The sequence below is a fragment of the Bos javanicus genome, chromosome 9 (assembly GCF_032452875.1).
Source record: "Bos javanicus breed banteng chromosome 9, ARS-OSU_banteng_1.0, whole genome shotgun sequence".
Taxonomy (NCBI): Eukaryota; Metazoa; Chordata; class Mammalia; order Artiodactyla; family Bovidae; genus Bos; species Bos javanicus.
The window spans coordinates 26,004,454-26,025,417 of NC_083876.1; the positions used below are offsets into that span (position 1 = coordinate 26,004,454).

The following is a 20,964-nucleotide window of genomic DNA, read 5'->3' on the forward strand; positions in this document are numbered from 1 at the left end:
CCATAGACGGCCGCCCACCAGGCTCCCTGGGATTCTCAAGTGCCTTTAAAACCTGGCACCCTTGGTTGTTGACAGAATTAAGATAGACGCTTGAGACGGGCCCTGAACAACTTTTCGGGGTAGGGGATTCTTTATCACTTGCGGTGTCAGGGAGGTTGTGATTTCATCATGGGATTATTCTCACTCCCTAGCCATTTATCCTCACCTCCAAGTCCTCTAGTTATGGCTAGCATCCAATCCTTCCAGTACTCCTGTCACTCCTAATTAATGTCCCCTTCCAACTCACTTTCCTTGTGCCCCCCGTTAAAAATGTTTACAGATTGCTAGCTTGGAGATAGAGTTTCTCTCTTCCTCCAGTCCAGAGGCAAGATTTTGGTGCATTATGACATAACCCTCCCTCCTCCACGCCGCTCTCTCTGCCCGTCCCCAGGGAACTGCAAGCCCTTCAAAAGTTTGATGGAGTGCAGTTGAGCAGAGTTTAGCAAATAACTAACGCATACCTAGATGCTCCAAGTACAGAGTCTCTGACGTGGGTGGTGCAATGCTCACCGGCTGCCACCGGGGCCAGAACGGCGGAAGTCTGGATAGAAGGGTTGAGGGAACCGAGACAGAAACGTAAAGGGACGCAGAGGAGAAGAAGAGGGAGGGAGGAGCTTCAGGGACAAAGCTTCGGGGGAGGAGCTTCAGGGGGCGGAGCTTCGGGGGAGCTTCACGGGGAGGAGCTTCGGGGGCGGAGCTTCGAGCGGAGGCCCCGCGGCCGGCTAGGAGCTGTAGGATCCGCTGCCGCATGGCTTCGGTCTCACCCGTTGCGACCATGTCGGGCCGCGGGGCCCGGAACCTGCTGCAGTTCCTGCGGCTGGTGGGGCAGCTCAAGGTGAGCGGGCACCGGGAGGGCTGTCTGAGTTCGCGGCTGCGCGGAGAGAGGCCGGGGCCGTCCGCCGGGCAACCAGGCTTCCGGTCCCCGCCTGGCCTGAGGCCTGCCCCCTTCCTCGGTTCTCCGCGCCTCGTGGGGCCTGCAGAGGAAGCCCTTCCATAGGGATGCGGTCGTGCGTGAGGATCGCGGGCGGAGGAGGCAAGTGATGGAGACGGCGTGGCGGGATTTCTGGGCCCCACCCCAGGCTGGACAGAGTCCGAGCCGCACTGGACCCCAGTGTTGGCCTGGCGCTCGGAGGGGCCCGGCCCCGGCGGCCTTGCGAGAGATTTCTGAAGGGGAGCCGGCGCGGTGATGTGTGGATCTCCAGGCTCGAGTCTGCCCCGAGTACATAGGGTCACGACCCCACAACTGGGCTAGTGGGAAGAACAGAACCCATTGATCCTGCAGGGTTTGAGTGCCTAAAAAAAAATTTTTTTTTAGGGAAGGGTTTTATGTAGGATACACTGAAGTTATATCCGAGGGGATCCTCCTTCCATCCCCCACCCCCATCCTGGCCACACCCAATAATGATCTTCTCCAAGCTCAAAGCAGGTGGTTTCGTGCACTGTTACTATAGTTGATAAACTTTAGACATGGGAAGTCCCAAGGAGAAAAGACAGTCTCTTAGGATCACAGGGTACGACAGGCGGTAGTGTACAGGAATTAGAAATGCCTTACTTAACCCTTTCTGCTTCAGAATTTGGAAGTCTGTCACTTGTTCAAGTTCAGCGCTTTCCCTTTTATGTCTAAGGACTTGTGTATGTTCTGTACATGCAAACATCAGTAACACTGTTGGACTTACAGGTTGTGTGTGTGTATGTTACTCAGTTGTGTCTGACTCTTTGTGACCCCATGAATATATAGTTTGCCAGGCTCCTCTGTTCATGGAATTCTCCAGGCAAGAATACTGGAGTGGGTAGTCATGCCCTTCTCCAGGGATCTTCCCAACCAGGGACTGAACCCAAGTCTCCTGCATTGCCAACAGATTCTTTATCATGTAAGTCACCAGGGAAGCCCTTCTATGTTGTATATCTATGGCTTATTCTTCCCTCTCTCTTTCTCATTCTCTGACCTCACTCGTTCATTTGATCCAGATGTTTCTCCCTAAGTTGGTTAAACATTTTTTAATATGTACTGAAACTATGGCCCAGTGCTGTATTTTCTGGACTTGTCTTAAAGAGCATCAGTTCAGTTCAGTTCAGTCACTCAGTCGTGTCTGACTCTTTGCGACCCCATAAATTGCAGCACGCCAGGCCTCCCTGTCCATCACCCACTCCCAGAGTTCACTCAGACTCAGGTCCATCGAGTCGGTGATGCCATCCAGCCCTCTCATCCCCTTTTCCTCCTGCCCCCAATCCCTCCCAGAGTCTTTTCCAATGAGTCAACTCTTCGCATGGGTGGCCAAAGTACTGGAGTTTCAGCTTTAGCATCATTCCTTCCAAAGAACACCCAGGACTGATCTCCTTTAGAATGGACTGGTTGGATCTCCTTGTAGTCCAAGGGACTCTCAAGAGTCTTCTCCAACACCACAGTTCAAAAGCATCAATTCTTCGGCGCTCAGCTTTCTTCACAGTCCAACTCTCACATCCATACATGACTACTGGAAAAACCATAGCCTTGACTAGACAAACCTTTGTTGGCAAAGTAATGTCTCTGCTTTTGAATATGCTATCTAGGTTAGTCATAACTTTCCTTCCAAGGAGTAAGTGTCTTTTAATTTCATGGCTGCAATCACCATCTGCAGTGATTTGAGAGCCCACAAAAATGAAGTCTGACACTGTTTCCACTGTTTACCCATCTGTTTCCCATGAAGTGATGGGACCAGATGCCATGATCTTCGTTTTCTGAATGTTGAGCTTTAAGCCAACTTTTTCACTCTGCTCTTTCACTTTCATCAAGAGGCTTTTAGTTCCTCTTCACTTTCTGCCATAAAGGTGGTGACATCTGCATATCTGAGGTGATTGATATTTCTCCTGGCAATCTTGATTCCAGCTTGTGCTTCCTCCAGCCCAGCGTTTCTCATGATGTACTCTGCATATAAGTTAAATAAGCAGAGTGACAATATACAGCCTTGAGGTACTCCTTTTCCAGTTTGGAACCAGTCTGTTGTTCCATGTCCAGTTCGAACTGTTGCTTCCTGACCTGCATATAGGTTTCTCAAGAGGCAGGTCAGGTGGTCTGGTATTCCCATCTCTTTCAGAATTTTCCACAGTTTATTGTGATCCACACAGTCAAAGGCTTTGGCATAGGCAATAAAGCAGCATAGCAGATAGTTAAAATAGGTATTCTTATAAATTTCTTTCTGTTCATTTTTATCAGAGAGTCCCACGGACTGGCTGGGTATACAGAAATGTCCAGAAGCCAGAGAGCGTATCAGATCATATGTACAGAATGGCAGTTATGGCTCTGGTGACCAAAGATGAACATCTTAACAAAGACCGGTAAGCTGTGAACTCTGGTGTCAGTTTGGGTCTGTGATCTATGGGAGTGCACGACTCTTCACGTATGAGGCCTGTGTCCAATTCTTCTAGGTTAGTTTATAGTCAAGAAAAATTATTTGAGGCAAACCATACAGATTCAGGATGTGGGCAGACCATACAGATTCAGCAACTGTGTGCTGCAGTTGTAAACTGCACTCTGGGTTTTCTCTTGGCAAGTGAAAGTGTCTGCCTTGGTCTCAAGGAAACATAAGTGTGATTTGATGATTTTCCCGGGCCTTGAAGGTAAGTGTTTTATGTCTAAAATTGGATCCAGACACTATGTATTTTATTTAGCCCCTTTTCTGAATAGCAGCACTCTTTTGTGAAGTGACTTTTTGTAGTGGTATGTGCAGGAAAGAGCTGAGAAAGAGATATCCTGTCCCCTTAAGTCATCCATCAAGTGTTGAAAATAATTTTTGAGCACAAGACAAAGTTTTCTAGCCAAACAGTATAAGGTAGTAAATAAAACCCAGAATGGCTTCTATACATAGGCCCAGAATGGCTTCTATACAAAGCACAAAATAAGTCATATTAGAAAACTAATAGGAGAAATCACCTGTTCTTGGGTGATCTTACTGGAGGGGGCAGAGTCTGAGTTGACCTCTAAAGGGTTGATTAGGTATAGAAGTAGAAGACACAGCACAGAAAGAGAAGGGCATGGAGACCAAATCTCTGATGATAAGGAAGTAAAGGTATGTTTTGGAAATGATAAGTCAGTCCATCCAACTGAAGCAGAGGTTCATCTGGGAGTCTCAGGAGCCCTGTTACTCTGTAGATAGGGTAGAACTTAAGGAGATTTTTGGCACATGGTACAAGATGAACATGGTGTCGAATGGCGATGAACCTACGCATAGTCTGCAGTTAGAGCTAGATGAGGAAGCAGCTGCAGGCAGGGACACCTGGAGTTCTTGTTCTGCCTTGTTGATGGCTGGGAACACGAAGCAGACTCTGGGGCATTTATCTCATAGCTGCCTTTGTTATTTTGATGATGATTATCCTGATCAGCAATCATTACCACTAACAATTACCAATCATTACCACTAATAATTATAGTCATTTGTTGAATGATCAACATGTTCCAGGAACATAAAGTATCAAATTTAATTTTCATACCAAACTTAGGAAGTATTAGTACCCCTTTCTTATGGATAATAAAATGAAGGCTGCAAAACTTAGCATTTAAAGAAATTAAGTGACTTGGCAAAGGGCATGCAGCTAATAGATGTTAATTGCTGGATTCAAACTCAGATCTGTCCAGCTCTACCTATTTCTCTATAAAGGGCTTCACTTTGACATTTAACTAGTACATTTGGAAAATGATTTGTTTTAAGTGTTATATTGGTAAGTAAATGCTATAACCAGATCACCTTCTTCTGGCTTTTTAAAGTTATTAACCTTTTAAAGTGATATATGAGAGACCAGCTTTTTTTTTTTTTTAATTCATGCTAACAGCTTCCCTTGCATTCTCATGTATTTGTGCTGAATATTAACTAGCAGTTTTGATTCAGATCTGTTGCAGGCTGGCAGAATATAATAACCCCTAGAAAATACTGCATTAAAATCCTCTGTGAGGCTGGAGAAAAAAACTATATTATGTAACTTAAAGTAGTATAGAGAAGGAGTCTGTAGTGAGTATAATTCTGTGTGATTATTTCTTGCCTGGTCAGATGTGTACGCCTAGCCCTGGTTCATGATATGGCAGAATGCATCGTTGGGGACATAGCACCAGCAGATAACGTCCCCAGAGAAGAAAAACATAGGCGAGAAGAGGTCAGTGTTGACTGTTGATTCCACAAAAGAAAAACCCATTGCTGAAACAAAGGAAAACCAGAAAAGCCCGTTACTGAAATGCAGCTAAGTTCACTGACCCTATTGCAGTAAGAGAGAGTACCTCCTTGACAGAGTCTTAGTATCTTGGGAAGGAAGATTAGGGGAGGGTATTTATAGAGTTGTAGGGCCTGGGCCTGAGGATGTTTGGATGGATCTTACAAGAGCGGCTACTGTCTTACAAGGTGAGATTGCCCAGACTTTAAACATAAAGGCTTTGGGTTGGTAGGGCTGGTAAGGCAAGGTCTTAGCAAGGGTCTTCAAGAGCAAGCTGTTACTGCTTACTCTACTTTGGATTGGTTTACAATCTTACCTTCCAGAAGTAAGGATTTCGTGGAATAAGCAGTGAATTGGTTTTCTTGTTCTAAGTCTTAACACAGGGACAGGGCATTGTGTTGGTTTCATTTCTCACAGAGAGGCAGAAAGGGGATCTGAGCACAGGATACATGGTGTGGCTTTCATTCGAACCATGGAGATAGCTGGAACTTGAAGGCATTCTCCACGCCAGTTAAGCTCTTTGGAGAGAAGTTCTATAAAACCCAGGAATAATCATTATTATAATTAGTATTTAGTAAGACAAGCCTGGTGGGCTACAGTCCATGGGTTTGCAAAAGAGTCAGGCACAAGTTACTGGCTAAACAACAACAATAACAACAAATTTTAAATTAGTCCTTTATTTTGGTGGTTAAAATTTTTAAAAATTTGTATTAGTAAGAAATGACATCAATTAAACAGGATCTGCTGATTTGGAGTCTTAAAACCAGAGCCCAGGGACAAACAGGAAGACGTATTTGAAGCAGAGACTGGAAAATTCAGGAAGGTTTTTTTTTTTTTTTTTTTTTTTTAGCTGAATGGACGGGTCCCAATTCAGGGACTGTTGCAAGCTGTTTTTCTTGTAGGCCAGAGGGGTTGATCCTAAATGTCTTTAAGTCAACAGATCCTTCATCAAGATGGTTTAACAGGGAAGGTGGGCTTCAATAGCTGTTCTTGGGGGAAGGGTGTAGCCAGAGCTCAGTAGCCAACAGCATTTTTTCCCCTTTTGAGGTAAGAAGATCCACAGGGAATCTCAATTCAGGAGTTCCAACACACCATAAATTATGGGAACAAGGGAGATAGGGAATGTGGTCATCCCACATGAGCATCAGGACAGTTTGTGTAAAGGGAGGAGCTAAGGAAACATTTCTCTGTAGGAGTCTAGACTGTGGTGAATAAAGAATTCTTGAGTTGATTGGTTGATAGAAAAAGAAACCAGTTAGTTCAAGATAGTGAGTTGCAGGGACTCTCCCGGTAGCTCAATGGTTAAGATGCCACACTCCCAAAGCAGGAAGCCTGGGTTTGATCTCTGGTCATGGAACTAGATCCAGTGTGCTGCAATGAAGTTACCATGTGCCGCAACTAAGATCAGGTGCAGCCAAATAAGTTAAAAAAAAAAAAAAAAAAAGATACTGAGTTGCAGAAAGGAATTAGCCCCAAACCAGAGGATGCTGGGTGCTGACGTATGCTGTAGAGGAAAAGACCCCTCAGTTATATAGCATGTTTCAGGATGTATGGTAGTTTCATACAAGGGTGAATTTAGATATTGTGGAGGAGAAATCACAGGCTGAAGAACCATAAGGTGATCAGAAACCTTAAAGTGACCAGAGGAAGAAGACACTTCCCATGTGGGCACCCAAGCAGTGTGAGGTTCACTCCACCGAGGAGCGAATCAAAACCTTCTGAAGAAAGAACAGTTCAGTAGGAGGGATCTCTAACACCTGGCAACAGAGTAAACCTACCTCTGTCCTGACAGAAGCTGAGTCCTGGCTAGTGGTGCCCCCTGGAGGGGCATCGAGAGGACTTGCCACCCAGAGAGTGCTGGATGCCATAACTGGGCAGTGATGAAAAGCCTTCCCGGCCTCATTAAACCTCCTGGCTGCTGCCCACCCCATCTGACTCACAGGAGAATAAATATCATCATCAGAAAGGACAGGCAAACATCTTTAAGAACCGCAAGTTCTTGGGCAAGAAATCAAAGGCTTGGGAAGCGCTGATCTTCATTGCTTCTTCCTCCGCTCATTAGGATTTGGGAACAGAGAGAAAGATGTGGGAGGTAAACAACTCCTTATGCAGATGGTGTTTAGGGATGAGGTTTGGATGTCTGAACCATGCCTTAAGATAATTAACTGAGGGTTTCTTGGCTCTTTGAGGTGAAACACACATACGGGACCAGGAAGTGTCATTTTCCCAGAGTCTAGTCCGCTGCATCCAGAGGGCTTTAAAACCAAGTAAGAGGGAAGGAAAATATTTGATAACCCTGGAAGGCTGATTGTCTCAGAGGAAAGTAGGTACTAAGATGAAAGGGAGCATGAGGGTGTAGAAGAGAAAATATAGAGGGTGGGGGCAAAAGCAATGCTTGTAGGCTGACTCCCTTCCTAAACAGAATAAAATAAACTTTATGTTGTAAACAGAGATGGTAAATGATGCCTCGTAGGAATCATGGATGTGAGAGTTGGACTATCAAGAAAGCTGAGTGCCAAAGAATTGATGCTTTTGGACTGTGGTGTTGGAGAAGACTCTTGAGAGTCCCTTGGACTGCAAGGAGATCCAACCAGTCCGTCCTAAAGGAGATGAGTTCTGAGTGTTCATTGGAAGGATTGACATTGAAGCTGAAACTCCAATACTTTGGCCACCTGATGTAAACTAACTCATTTGAAAAGACCCTGATGCTGGGAAAGATTGAGGGCAGGAGGAAAACGGGACGACAGAGGATGAGATGGTTGGATGGCATCACTGACTCAATGGACATGAATTTGAGTAAACTCCGGGAGTTGGTGATGGACAGGGAGGCCTGGCGTGCTGCAGTTCATGGGGTCACAAAGAGTCAGACGCAACTGAGCAACTGAACTGAAAGGACCATTAAGAACTAGTGGAATGGAGCTTGAGGCTAGAATACAGCAATAATAGGTTATTATATTCTTCTGCAAAGGGAAAACTTACTAAGAGGACAGAGTCATGATATATATATATACACACATACCTGACAGTTAAAGTTGCTGAAGAACTAGAGGTTAAAAGGGGAAGAACCATTTATTATGGGGGTGAACATGGCAAGATAGAGAAAGTGAAACATACAGTGAATACTTTATAGAGTCCTTACCCTGTTCCAGATAATAAGTACTTTATAGTGACTATTTCATCCTCACAGCAAACCCCTTCATTTTATAGATCAGAAAGACCAAGATGTATCTTGCTCAGGATTCAACAGCTAGTAAATGGCAAGCTGGGTTTCAAACCGCATCTCAGTCTGTAGTTTGTCATTAGCTTTTGCACTGTGCAGCGTCACCAGTGACGTGTGAGTGATGAATACTGCCTTCTGGGTGCTTAATGTTTCATTCAGCTCAGAACGTCAGGCAAATTCTTGACATGCTTTGCTAACAGGAAGAAGCTAGGGAAATTATCACTCTATGTCTATGTGTGAACAAGGCAAAACTCAGTTTAGAAGTGGGAGTGGCAGGGCTCACAATCAAGGGAAAGTCTGGTATCATCAGACCCTTGTCCTGGACTTCAGTGAAGTCAGTTTCAGAGGATCATTTAAAAAGGGCCTGATTCTATGGCATAGGCTGCCAAACAAGGAATAACAGCTAAGAGGTCTCAAATGCAGTCCTGATTGTATAATAACAAATGGTGTCAGTGAGTTTAGATCCAGAAAAATCATTGCTCAGCTTCAGGAAGAAAGCAAAAACATATTTGTTATGTTTTGTTTTTTAAAGGACATTGTGATTTTAGTCAACAGGAAGCTTGTTAATAAGTCATATGTGATTTCCAAAAAGCCAACTCAGTCTTGAGCTGCATTTATAGAAACAGAGCATTTACCATGATGGACACTTTGGTTCCATTGTGTTTTGTCTGGGTCAGACCACCCATCAATCACTATATTCAGTGCTGGGTACATCACTTTAAAGAGAATAAAATAATTCCTTGTCAGAGCAGGACTTTTAAGTTTGTATTCGAAGAGTTTAGATTTTGATATATCTCTGTACATATATGTCATTCAGTTCATTCCTTTCAAACAAAAGCAATGGGCAAACGTTTCTATAATAGTGGAGAGAAAAGTGATCTATTTGTAGAGACATTTTTAATTTTTGAAAATGCAGAGTTTTTTCTCAACTATTTTGCTGAGATATATGGAAAAGAAACAAGGGAGAATGCAAGTACAAAATAACCAAAATTTCATACCACTAAGGATAGTATAATGCTACAAGCCATTCAAGATGGCAACGCTACTTACAAGAGCAGACCATTGACACTGGCCAGTATGGTTTGCTCTGGAAGTGGTTGCGTTCTATAACTTATTTTTTCTCCCCATTATAAATAGTTATATATAAAATATTCACTTTTATTTTTATTGCTTTTTACCATTTCACCATTTGATTTTAGTAAGACCTTGCCCCTTTTGTATAAGCACTTTGCTAAAAGTGGTTCTTAAAACAGTATTCTTTTCAGGGAGCCTAAGCTCTGGCCAAATGAACTGGAGCTGATTAAGAGGTGGAAGATGACGATAGGAGGAGAGGGAAGGAGTTGGAAGCCATTTGAAAGTAGGTTGCAGACCTCATGCCCCCCAAATCGGATACTTGAGGATTTTGGAGCAACACAGAAATGAAGAGATGGAATAAGAGGGGCTCTTGGGACTTTGGAGATTAGAAATATGTACTGAGCACCTGCGTGCTCTCACTGTCTCATTTCAGCCTTTCTGTGCGTTTTGGCTCTCTGAACTCTACTCTGGGGCTTCTCGCCCTCCATCTCATCATGCAGCTGGTTCCTGGGTGGCTGGTTAGAGTTACATGGCCATCCCTTGGACCAGTCACTGGCCACAGAGATTCTCGTCTTTTGGGTTACCGCCCACCTGATTGACATTGTGTTTTTGTGAGGGAGGAAGACAGGAGGGGTAGGGTTAGGCACAGTGGAGGAACTTGCAGGGACAATTTTCAGCTTGATATGAGACACTGGTACTTCCTACTAATGCTGCCTAAAGTCCACTTGAGCAGCCTCTTGGGGTGCTAGGTTCCCACCATGAGGCATGTGTGGGGGGAGGACACAAGTCCCCACTGATGGTGCTGAGGGGTTTGCTGCACGTGGATGGTTTCGCTCACTGCCCTTTAACATCTCTTTTCAGCCTGTGAGTCTGTGAGCTTAACAAACTGCTATCTTGTAATTTCCTTTATGTTAGTGACAATAGCTTCCCATTTGTGTAGTGCTTTACATTTTGCAAATAAAAACATTAACAATAGAAAGTGAACATAATGGTATACCAAAAATTTATTTGAGCTTCGTAATTCACTGATACTTTCCTGTTTTCCCCACAGTCAGATTTGGTTTGAACTGTAGTACTTACTGTTGAGGGCTTCCCCGGTGGCTCAGCAGTAAAGAATGTGCCTGCAATGCAGGAGATGAGGGTTTGATCCCTGAGTTGGGAAGATCCCCTGGAGGAGGGTATGGCATCCCCCTCCAGTATTCTTGACTAGAGAATCCCATGGACAGGGGAGCCTGGTGGGCCACAGTCCATCAGGTCGCAAAGAGTCTAAATCAACTGAAGCGACTGAGCACGCATGCACTTACGGTTGAAATTGACATGCATTTGGGGACTCTCATCCACAAGATAGAAAACCTTTGGCCTCACTTCTGTTATTTCTGTAATCGTCTCTCATACCCTCATTGTCCTTGATTGTGTCTAGTGTGCTGCAGGCCACAACATAAGTACTCCTGAATAAATACATATAAATAAAGACACTTACTTATTTAACATACACAACTGCTCTCCTTGTTAGCCTAAATCTTCTCCAATATTCTGCTGCCCCTTTGGGAGTTATTTGGAAGAGTGTGAGTCCATTATTTGGCATTTGCAGATGAGTTGTTAACTAACAAATGTGAACATGATTAAAATAACGGTTTGATCTTTCAGGAAGCAATGAAGCAGCTAACCCAGCTCCTCCCAGAGGATCTCCAGAAGGAGCTCTATGAACTTTGGGAAGTAAGTATATACACTGGGTTGCTTTTTATCGTAACTGAATTTGTATGGCACGTCAGTGTTTTAGTTGCCTTAGAGTATCTTAACGTGCCGTGTATAACTTACCTGCTTTCTGGATTGTCTGATTCTCACATCCCAGCTGTTATAGGTGTCTGTCAGGGCTAATAGGAATGATTCTTCCTTCCACGTTCTGCATTTCCCTTCTCACCATAATGCCTGGTACAAATACTGACTCAGAGCCCCTGGATTTCCTGATGCATTGCTCTCATCCTCCACTGTGCCAGCCTCACACCCACCCATCTCTGGTCCTTGAGAGAAACGTGGGCTTTGGGGTCATTCAGAACTGGGTTCCCAACTCACTGCTTCCTGGCTCAGTGGCCTTGGGCTCATTCGCCTCCCTGAGTCAGCTGCGCATCTGTGAAACCCGTAAGGGTTGTTCAGGTTGCATGAGGTCAAGGGCAGATGTGCCGTGGAGCCCAGCACCGAACGTGGGCCCCGTCGGGCCTCAGTGCCTCCCTGGTGCTGCTGATAGCAGGCGGCTCTGGGGAAGGGGCATGCCTAGTGCTCCTGTTGTCCCCCTCCTAGTGCTGACTTCCACGTGTGAAGGGAAAATAACACATCCTTGCCTCGGGCAGTTTCTCACTTCCCTCCAACCTCTTCCCCTGCCTTCCTTGCTTGAGCCCCTAGCCCTCCTTACTCTGGGGTAGCCCTGCCTCATTGCTCTGGAGGCCGGAAGTCCAGATCATGGTGTGGGCAGGGCCATGTTCCGATTCCCTCCTTGCCTCTCCCTGGCTTCTGGTGATGCCTTGTCCAGCTTTGGCAGCCCTGCCTCTGAACACATGGCTCCAGGCTCTGCTTCCGTAGCCAGCTGTTGTTTTCCCCGTGTCTGTGCATGCGTACTAAGGCGCTTCAGTCAAGTCTGACTCTTTGCGACCCTATGTACTGTAGCCCGCCAGGCTCCTCTGTCCGTGGGAATTCTCCAGGTTTGAATACTGAAGTGGGTGGCCATGCCCTCCTCCAGGGGATCTTCCTGACCCAGGGATCGAACCTGCATTGCGTACATTACAGCCAGATTATTTACCACTGAGACACCAGGGAAGCTGCCTGTGCCGCCTCACCACCCCCACCCCCCGCCCTGTGTCTGTATCTGGGCCCAATTCCCTCTTGTAAGAATGTTGATCATTAGATTAAGATCCGTCCTAATCCACTATGGCTCTTTCTTAATTTGATTACATCTGTAAAGACTGTTTGCAAATAAGATCACATTCATAGATTACAAGTAGATTTGAACTTTGTGGAAACACTGTAAACATAGAACAGCTGTCATATTACACATTTTAAAAATCATGTTCAATATTAACACGTTGGCTTTGGTATGAGATTTCCAGGGGTCGAATTAGTGGCTCCTCTGTTTACTAGCTGTGTGATCTCGGGCAACTTACGGTACCTCTCTGAATGTCATTTCCTCATCTACAGAATGGCACTAATAGTATACCTGTATTACAGGGTTGTATGGCAATCAAGTTAATTAGTATGGTAAGCAGTTGGAAAGCTTTCCTGGTGGCTCAGTGGTAAAGAATCTACCTGCCAATGCAGGAGACACCGGTTCCATCTCTGGGTCAGGAAGATAGCCTGGAGAAGGAAGTGACAACCCACTCCAGTATTCTTGCCTGAGAAGTCCCATGTACAGAGGAGTCTGGCAGGCTGCAGTCCATGGGGTTGCAAAAGAGTCAGACATAACTTAGCAACCAATGATGACCACGCAGTTAGAATATTGCCTGACATATGTAGTATGTTTTTCTGTCTCCAGTCTGTGTGGTCTGGTTTTGATTTCAGAAAATAGGGTCATTCTGAATGCAGGGAACTTTGAGTAGTGCTAGGTACATAGAAAATGGCAGTTGAATTGATTTCTGAAATGTAAATCACTGCTGTTCACCACTAACAACAGCTTTCGGCCCAAAGGGTCACGTCTAGTTAAAGCAATTATAATTTATCGTTTGCCACAGAAGCGTGAAATCACATTTCAGTAAGTCAAGAGAAAGCATTTTCACTTTTTCCTCGAAGTATCACAGAAGGATGTCCTCTCTACCACCTGAGTTTTCCTTTAAAGAAAGAGCCCTTCGAATCCTAAGGCAGATCAGGATCTGCTCCCCGCCACGTGCCCAATGCCTGGCACACACACCTACCTTTGAATTGTTTCCCAGCCTGCAGCTGAAGATCCAGCTGGGTTAAAAAGTACTCCTTCAAAAGGTCCCTGGAGAAGGAAATGGCAACCCACTCCAGTATTCTTGCTGGAGAATCCCATGGACAGAGGAGCCTGGCGGGCTACAGTCCATGGGGTCGCAAAGAGTCAGACACGACTGAGCATGTAAGCACTTCGGAGGTCTCCTTGTTCTTTCCTCTGAAGTAAAAGGGGGTAGGATTTCGGTGGGGAGTTTGATGTGCAGCAATATGAGGGTCCTGGGTCCCAGAGGGAGAGGCACTAAGGTGGGAAAGCGTGACATGCAGAAGATTAACTTTATGTCTGCACTGTGGTCAGGGCCAGCCTTTCTCCAAGGGAGACAGGCAACCTTTGACCTTCTTTGCCTTTCCTCTCTCTCTTCCCTTTGGGTCCTCCATGTTGAAGACCTAGAAGTTGTATATCTTTCCTGCTTGAAGCCCTTCTGTTGCTCTGCAAACACCCACCGGAGCTGCATCTAATAAAAACCAAGAAACCATCAGTGATTCACAACACATCACCCTGGCTAGAGAAAGCATGGCAGATTCATTATCTAGGGTGGAATTAGAAACGAGAGCCTGACACAGAAATCAGCTGGGAACACTTTGGGCTTAACAGAAGAATGCTTCTCTGCGGTCTTAACTGGGGCATGTGGTTGTGTGACGCGTGTGCTCTAAGACGCCGACTGCCTGTAGCTTCTTGTTTCAGGCCTGCACTGAGGAGGGAGGGACCAGTGGGGCGAGGAAAGGTAAATACGCTGCTTCCTGCCCACTGCCTTCACTGCCTGCCTGCCACCAACACGTGCACATACACCCGGCAGAAAGAGTTCTCAGACCCTGGCTGTATCCTCAAGAGGGGTGTGATTAGCTCCTTTCTATTCTGAAAGCAAAGACAGAGCTTCCCAGTGTAGAGTGGAAACCAAAACTAAAGGAGAAAGCCAGAAACTCACTTCAAACGGAAAAGGAGACCTGACACTAAATGGAGAGGGAACTAACTGGAGAAGCATAGAATGAAATATTTGTTGTTGTTTCGTTGCTCAGTCGTGTCTGACTCTTGCAGCCCCATGGACTGTAGTCCACCAGGCTCCCCCGTCCGTGGGTTTCTCCAGGCAGGAATACTGCTGTGGGTTGCCATGTCCTCCTGCAGAGGATTTTCCCAAACCCATGGATCGAACCCACATCTCCATGTTTCCTGCGTAGCAGGCAGATTCTTTACCACCTAGCCATCGGGGAAGCCTCAAGATGAAATATTAACTTGAAATTAATACTCAGAATCTGGATTAAAGAATAATGATCTTGAAGACAAGTTACTAAACAGGAAGGAGAATGTTTGGAAGTACCCATGTGAACACATGAGACTTGGCAGGCATCAGGTGGACTAGATGGAATTGTGAGTGCCCGCATGGAACGTGGGTGTTAAGCTGTGGAATTGTGTTTGAATAGTCTCTGTGATGGTCTTGTATACAGCGGAGAAATATGGCCAATGGAGAACGTGCTTTTAGCTGTAACTGATTCCGGGTACCAGGTCTTCCTGGCATAACCTGCCATGTGGGCTTCCCAGGTGGCCCTTCTGCTGGTGCAGAAGACATAAGAGAGACGGCTTCAATCCCTGGGTTGGGAAGATCCCTTGGAAGAGGAAATGACAACCCACTCCAGTATTCTTGCCTGGGGAACTGCATGAACAGAGGAGCCTGGTGGGCTACAGTCCATGGGGTTGCAAAGAGTCAGACACGACGGAAGCGACTTAGCACCCACATGTGCAGCCCTAATCATGCTGCTTTAATTGTCCCTTTACTTAGGAATATGAGACCCAGTCTAGTGCAGAAGCTAAATTCGTGAAGCAGCTAGACCAATGTGAGATGATTCTTCAGGCATCTGAATATGAAGACCTTGAGAACAAGCCTGGGAGACTGCAGGACTTCTACGACTCCACAGCAGGTACGCAGCACTGATGTCAATAAGCATCATTTCAGTTTGGCTTAACTTACTCCTAGTGTAATGACTAATATTACCTTAGGGAAGTCCATGGTTGTTCAACCCTCCTCTGACCCTTTCATATGGAGCATCTGAGAAGAAAATGGTGGGATTCATGGTGTGAGGCTACCTAATGCAAGAGAGCCTTGCCGCCCTGGAGTCTGAGCACCAGACTCACATCACGCATACTGGCTGTGTGCTCCTAGGTGATCTCCTGACCTCTCTGTATCCTTCCTAAAAAATGGAAATCATAGTACCCTACAAGTAGGTTGGTTGGTTTTGAGATTTAAGAGAGATGATGAATGTCAAAGTGCATTATGTCAGTGCTTACTAGATAGAAGGTCATGTAAGGTAGAGGTAGAGATAGAGATTTAAAAAGAGAAAACTGCAGGCAGCGAAGTCATCATTGTCGCTATAGCCCTACAGAGCACAGGCCTGAAGCTGCTTGGGTTTACATCTTGGTTCTTCCACGTTCAGCTTAGGTAACCTCCAGTAGATTACTTCACCTAGTTCTGGGTCTTCGTTTCCTTATTCTTGGGGCTTCCTGTGTAGCTCAGTCGGTAAAAGCATCTGCCTGCAATGTGGGAGACCTGGATTCAATTCCTGGGTCAGAAAGATCCCAATGGCAACCCACTCCAGTATTCTTGAAGGGGGAATCCCATGGACAGAGGAGCCTGGCACGCTACAGTTCATGGGATCACAAGAGTCGGACACGACTTAGCACTACCTTTCTTTTCTTCTTTCTTCCTCATTTTTAAATTGAGAATGATTATAGAGTCTACTTTATAGGGTTGTTTGAGGATATATGTGAAGTGTTTAGAAGACTGCCTGGCAGTAAGCCTTGGCTGTCTTCATTTTGGCACAACTTCTGCAGCGAGGAGCCAGGGGCACTGACCACGGGTCTCCTGTTGCTCCCTGGAATAGAGCTCCAGCTCTCTTCCCTTGGAGTTCCCCAGGCTCAGCTGACCCTCCGTCTCTCCTGAGAGAACTGTCAGAGATGGCCTTGCTGTGACCTCTCCCGACCCTTTTGTGGCCTCATCAAGTCCAGCAAAGTCCCAGCTCCAAAATAAGCTCCCAGATCTAATTTGCATTATAATGGGGTTGATTTGATTTTCCTTCTGTCTGGGCTCACTTACCTCTGCCCTAGGCAAGGCCCTCATTGTTTCTGTATGGATGGCGGGTCAGTCAGTCAGTCACTTCAGTCGCTCAGTCGTGTCTGACTCTTTGCGACCCCATGAATCGCAGCATGCCAGGCTTCCCTGTCTATCACCAACTCCCAGAGTTCACTCAGACTCACGTCCATCGAGTCAGTGATGCCATCCAGCCATCTCATCCTCTGTTGTCCCCTTCTCCTCCTGCCCCCAATCCCTCCCAGCATCAGAGTCTTTTCCAATGAGTCAACTCTTTGCATGAGGTGGCCAAAGTACTGGAGTCTCAGCTTTAGCATCATTCCTTCCAAAGAAATCCCAGGGCTGATCTCCTTCAGAATGGACTGGTTGGACCTCCTTGCAGTCCAAGGGACTCTCCACCCGGTGAGTCTTCTCCAGCACCACAGTTCAAAAGCATCAATTCTTTGGCGCTCAGCCTTCTTCACAGTCCAACTCTCACATCCATACGTGACCACAGGAAAAACCATAGCCTTGACCAGACGAACCTTTGTTGGCAAAGTGATGTCTCTGTTTTTCAATATGCTAGTATCTAGGTTAGTCATAAATTTTCTTCCAAGGAGTAAGCGTCTTTTAATTTCATGGCTACAGTCACCATCTGCAGTGATTTTGGAGCCTAAAAAAATAAAGTCTGGTTATAACCACCGAATTTAATCTCCCAGGCTCAGGAGTTCACCCTGCACATCTCAGTGCTTTTCTCCTTTGTAGATCTTAAGTACCATCACATCTTTGCTTTATGGCTTTCCTCGTCCTTAAAAATAAAATCTTGATATATCAGAGAATGGCAACCCACTCCAGTATTCTTGCCTGGAAAATTCCATAAATAGAGAAGCCTGGTGGGCTACAGTCCATGGGGCCACAAAGAGTCAGATCAACTGAGCAACTGAGCACAAACAGCTCTGTAGTCTCTGTTCAACTCTCTGGTTTCCTTTCTCAATCCTCCCTATCACAACTAAATGTTCCTTCTTTTTGCTCAGTCTGTGCGTGGTCCAGAGCATGCCACCGTGATGTCACAGTCTGACTTGCATTCTCCATTATGATGTTCCTAGTTGGGTTTCTTCCCAAATCCCCATCTACTCACCCCACCCTATGGTAAGCTGTAGAGGGCCACGACCAGCTTTGTCTCCTCTGTCTTTGAAGTAAGTGATGCTCAAAATGTTTGACTTCAGTTAAATAGAATAACGCTGGAAACCAGGAAGTCAGTCAACTATAACCCATGGGCCAAACTGGCCTGCTGGTTCTTTGTGTAAATAAAGTTTTATTGAAACAGCCACACTCTTTATGTGTTGTTTATACTGCTTTTGTGCTACAGCCACAGAGTTGAGTAGTTGGCCACAAAGGCCAAATTGTTCACAAAGCCCATAATATTTACTATGTGACTCTTTACTCTAACCTGCCAACTGTGTTAGAAGCAATGATCAGGTTCCCAGATAGCATCTTTTTCCCAATAAGGTCATAATCATGTTTGTGTTGTGCTTTACACTGTTATCCTCAGATAGATTCACAATGAAAAAAATAGAAAATGAAACATGAGAATACTGATAGAATCCAAAAATATGGGAGCTGGAAGGATCATCTAGTTTAAGCTCCACATGTTACCAAGGAAGAAACTTGAGCCTAGAAAGTGGGTGATGAGCCCACAGCCAAATTTGAGATTAAAACTCACTGCACTTTCTCCCGGAGAAGGCAGTGGCACCCCACTCCAGTACTCTTGCTTGGAAAATCCCATGGACAGAGGAGCCTGGTGGACTGCAGTCCATGGGGTTTCTAAGAGTCGGACACGACTGAGCGACTTCCCTTTCACTTTTCATTTTCGTGCATTGGAGAAGGAAATGGCAACCCACTCCAGTGTTCTTGCCTGGAGAATCCCAGGGACGGCAGAGCCTGGTGGGCTTCCGTCTATGGGTCACACAGAGTCGGACACGACTGACGCGACTTAGCAGCAGCAGCAGCAGCACTTTCTCCTCTGGTGTACTACTTCTAGTGAACAGTTAATAAAAACATGTAACCGATATAAGAAATGATTTCTCACCATTTTGCTTGCCCCGGTTTGAACAGGGTGGTCATAGTAGAAAACATAAGAAGAGATCAGATTCTGGATATATTTTGAGGGTAGATTCAACAGGATTTGTATGTGGCGGTATCTGTAAGAGGAACCTGAGGGGTTTGGACTTGTCACTAGATTGGGCTTCCCTGGTGACTTAGTCAGTAAAGAATCCACCTGCAATGCAGGAGACCTGATTTCCATCCCTGGGTTGGAAAGATCCCCTGGAAGAGGGCATGGCAACCCACTCCAGTAATCTTGCCTGGAGAATCCCACAGACAGAGGAGCCTGGCAGGATACAGTCCATTGGGTCACAAAGACACGAATGAGCAACCAAGCACACACACACACACTAGATGGGAAAGATGGGAAAAAATCAGGGGTCCCAGAAGCCAACGGGAGAAAGTTTCAGGAGGGCAGGAGTAGCCGTCAGATTGAGCAATGTGGTGCTGCTCGGTGGTGGAATGATGATAAGTCTGACGGCCAGCCTTTACACAGTGGGGCAGAGGGTGACCTGGAAACAACACGGAGCGTGGAGGACAGGCCCCGCCTTGGTGCTAAGAGCTGCGTAAGACAGAAAACAGCCAGCACTGGGGGAGCTACAGGGAAAGCTGCACCACAGGGCCAGCCAGGGGTCAGGTAGGGCAAGAAAGTGAAAGGGACATTAAGCAAAGAGATGGCGCATAGGGAATAAATGGGATAGAGTTCACTGTGAAATGAACAGTAAGCAGCAAAAGGCACTGGCAAGAGAAGACCATCAGGGAGGAGACGGTGGGCTTAACACCGCCCCTGCCAGCGTCTGTCCACCTAAAATAGCTCAGAGCTCGGTTATTGCCCAGGGCAGAAGTCCAGGGAAAGCCAAGGGTCCGGGAAGACAGGGCAGACCAGCTGATTTCAGGGTAAATGTTTGCATTCTTGTTTGCAAGCGAGGGGACAGCCTGGACCCACTGGTCTTCCTGTTAGTCTTTTCATATGTAGGTGCTTGAAAGTGAAAGTGTTACTCAGTTGTGTCTGGTTCTTTGTGACCTCATGGACTGTAGCCCACCAGGCTCCTCTGTCCATGGGATTCTCCAGGCAAGAATACTGGAATGGGTTGCCATTTCCTTCTCCAATGTAGGTGCTTGGTTCCCCACAACTGCAGATTCAAAATGGCCAGAGGCTGTTCTCAGATGTTCCCAGAGAGGGCCCCAACCTCGCCGAGTTTCCCTGGAGTTCCCAGTAAAAGTTGCTTGTTGCAGTTTTGCCCAGCTCTGCCTGAGCTGCAGTCCTTTTCCTAATTCTCATCTTTCCTCTCCGTTGCATCTGGGGTGATGAAAAGTAAGTTCTGAGTGGTTGCCTCCAGCGCCTCTCCAGGACCTGGGATTGTATCATCTGTGTTGGAGTGAAGTGTGGGTCAGATCACAGAACCGAGCCCCTGGGAAGCCCTAGGACCCAGCTGGAGAAATTGATGTATTCTCTTGTCCTTATTTCTTCCCCCATCTTCTTGCCTTGCAGGAAAATTCAGTCACCCTGAGATAGTCCAGCTCGTTTCTGAACTTGAGGCAGAAAGAAACGCTAACATAGCCGGCGCCGCCAGTGAGCCCTGCTCCTGAGATGTGCCCTCCGTTGCTGCACTCCTGTAGCAAGCATTTCAGTTTTCTGTCTCGTGGTATTGTGTTTTGCCACTGTTGATCTGTTGATTTTCCCAGATGTGTTTATTTTCAATTGCCTGGACTCCAGCAAAAAACGTGATACAGTTTGGATAATAAAAGAAGCTATAGAATGTGGTCAAGAAAATGTTAGGGATGGAGACTTGGAAGCTGAGGGGGAGGGGTTTGAACTAAATAAAATTTTTGAATCTTAAACTTTGGAATATTTATTGTTGATTCTAAATCATTGTATTCTGAGTTCATAACCTACACTCCTGAAGGCCAGATTCATTGAACAATAGAAAATTTAATTATGATTGCTTTTAAGAAAATTCTTCAGCTGGCTTAGTGATAAGGATCTACGAAAAACAAATTATTATAATATATTGTCCCATCAATTGAAATGCTGCTTTATTCAAGTTCTGCAGCCCAATCTTTAATTCACTGTGACCTGTTTTAGGCCCCTGATCACAGACTTGAAAATCTGGTCATGGTTCCCTCCCTGCAATTCTTTTTGTCATCTGGGGATAGAAATCTGGGTGTGCAATTTTAAATGTTATTTGTCTGCCTCTGCTTTTCTCCTGGCTGGTTTATATTTTTCAGGCCTTGATTATATTTATCACCAGACAAGAAATACATCATAAGTTATTACTGGGTCATTGGACCTTATGGAGAGATCACGTCAGACCTGGCTTCTTCCCCTCATTTCCC

At 45.8% G+C, this 20,964-nt stretch overlaps 1 protein-coding gene across 1 annotated transcript; it reads left to right on the forward strand.

Moving 5' to 3' along the window:
• The first annotated feature begins 697 nt into the window (after window positions 1-697).
• On the forward strand, window positions 698-20,469 carry HDDC2 (HD domain containing 2). Its single transcript, XM_061427371.1, has 6 exons — window positions 698-874; window positions 3,233-3,354; window positions 5,061-5,163; window positions 11,159-11,227; window positions 15,241-15,379; window positions 20,120-20,469. The coding sequence occupies exons 1-6, from the start codon at window positions 788-790 to the stop codon at window positions 20,215-20,217; spliced, it is 618 nt and encodes a 205-aa protein (XP_061283355.1). The 5' UTR covers window positions 698-787; the 3' UTR covers window positions 20,218-20,469.
• The last annotated feature ends 495 nt before the right edge of the window (window positions 20,470-20,964 follow it).